A 1,156-nucleotide genomic window follows, 5' to 3' on the forward strand; every position below is an offset into this window, starting at 1 on the left:
TACGCTTCATGTCCTAACAGCGCTCCTTAGCTGTTATAAAGTCACTGTAAAGCACAGCTTTGTTGCTGTATTTGGTGGTTTGTCATGAAGAGTGTGTTCTGTGTTCCGCAGACTCGTGTGTGGAGAACGACAGTCTGTCTCTGGAGGAGCAGGCGGAGACGGCGAGTCTGCGCAGCCGAGGCAGTGTCCAGTCTCTGGGCAGTGGAGAGTCTGCGCAGCCGCGGGGCCCGATGCCCAAACGCCAGGCCTTCGGTGCGGGGCAGGTGTTCAACGGCACACAGGGCCAGCAGGTGCTAGTGCTGCCCGCTGCTGACCATCACCTGATGGAGGTCAACGTCACATGACCCGCCGGGGTCACACACGGACACAAGACTCGCCTCCATCACACGCTTCAGGAGACACACTGTCTCTCCAACATCCCATAATGCCTTGCAGCCCCTCCTCTGTGTGCTCAGGTGTGTGCTCAGGTGTGTGTGTGTATGAGAGAGAGAGAGAGAGAGATAGAGAGAGAGAGACACCTGCTGTACATAACAGATGAGATTAAAGAGAATCTTCTGAACCAAATACACTCGATCATCATCATCACTCTCACTGGGATTCTGGGATTTAATTTCGTATTGGTGTTCGGAACTAAAGGTTTCCAGGGAAACGCCAGTGCTTTGACTCGGACACGCCCCTTCCTGCTGATGTCACATGATTGATGCGTCGCCAAGACGACCAGTGTGATAAATCTCGTTTTTGTTTATTGCGTATGAAGAACAGTCATATTTCACTCCATTTTAGACATGAAAAAAATTAATAATGAAAATTCAGGCTCACATTCGTGGGTTAGTTGTTATAATGCTCAATACTGAAAGTGTGATTTTTATAACACTGTTCATGCAAAAAAAAAAAGTATCCAAAAAATAATTTATATTTTTTTGCATATTCATTTGTTTGCATAAAATACTTATAGATGGCAAAAAAAAAAATATTGATTAGATTTTTTTTGACAAATTTTTGCTATAAAAGTAATGCAAAAAAGTGTGTGCATATGTGTGTGTGTATATATATATATATATATTACATGATACAATGCCAAAACAATATATATATATAATGTGTATATATGTGTATGCAATTATATATTATGCAAAACAAATTTAATTATTTTTTG

The 1,156-nt window shown here is 42.3% G+C and overlaps 1 protein-coding gene across 1 annotated transcript in view; it reads left to right on the plus strand.

Moving 5' to 3' along the window:
* trappc10 (trafficking protein particle complex subunit 10) overlaps window positions 1-887 on the plus strand; it is a 31,301-nt gene extending 30,414 nt beyond the window's left edge. The window contains exon 23 of the mRNA XM_059537038.1: window positions 112-887. Within this exon, the coding sequence (XP_059393021.1) occupies window positions 112-344 (233 nt within the window). The 3' untranslated portion in view covers window positions 345-887. The remainder of the gene's footprint in view (window positions 1-111) is intronic.
* The last annotated feature ends 269 nt before the right edge of the window (window positions 888-1,156 follow it).

Source organism: Carassius carassius, chromosome 44 (assembly GCF_963082965.1).
Source record: "Carassius carassius chromosome 44, fCarCar2.1, whole genome shotgun sequence".
In the NCBI taxonomy this organism is placed as follows: Eukaryota; Metazoa; Chordata; class Actinopteri; order Cypriniformes; family Cyprinidae; genus Carassius; species Carassius carassius.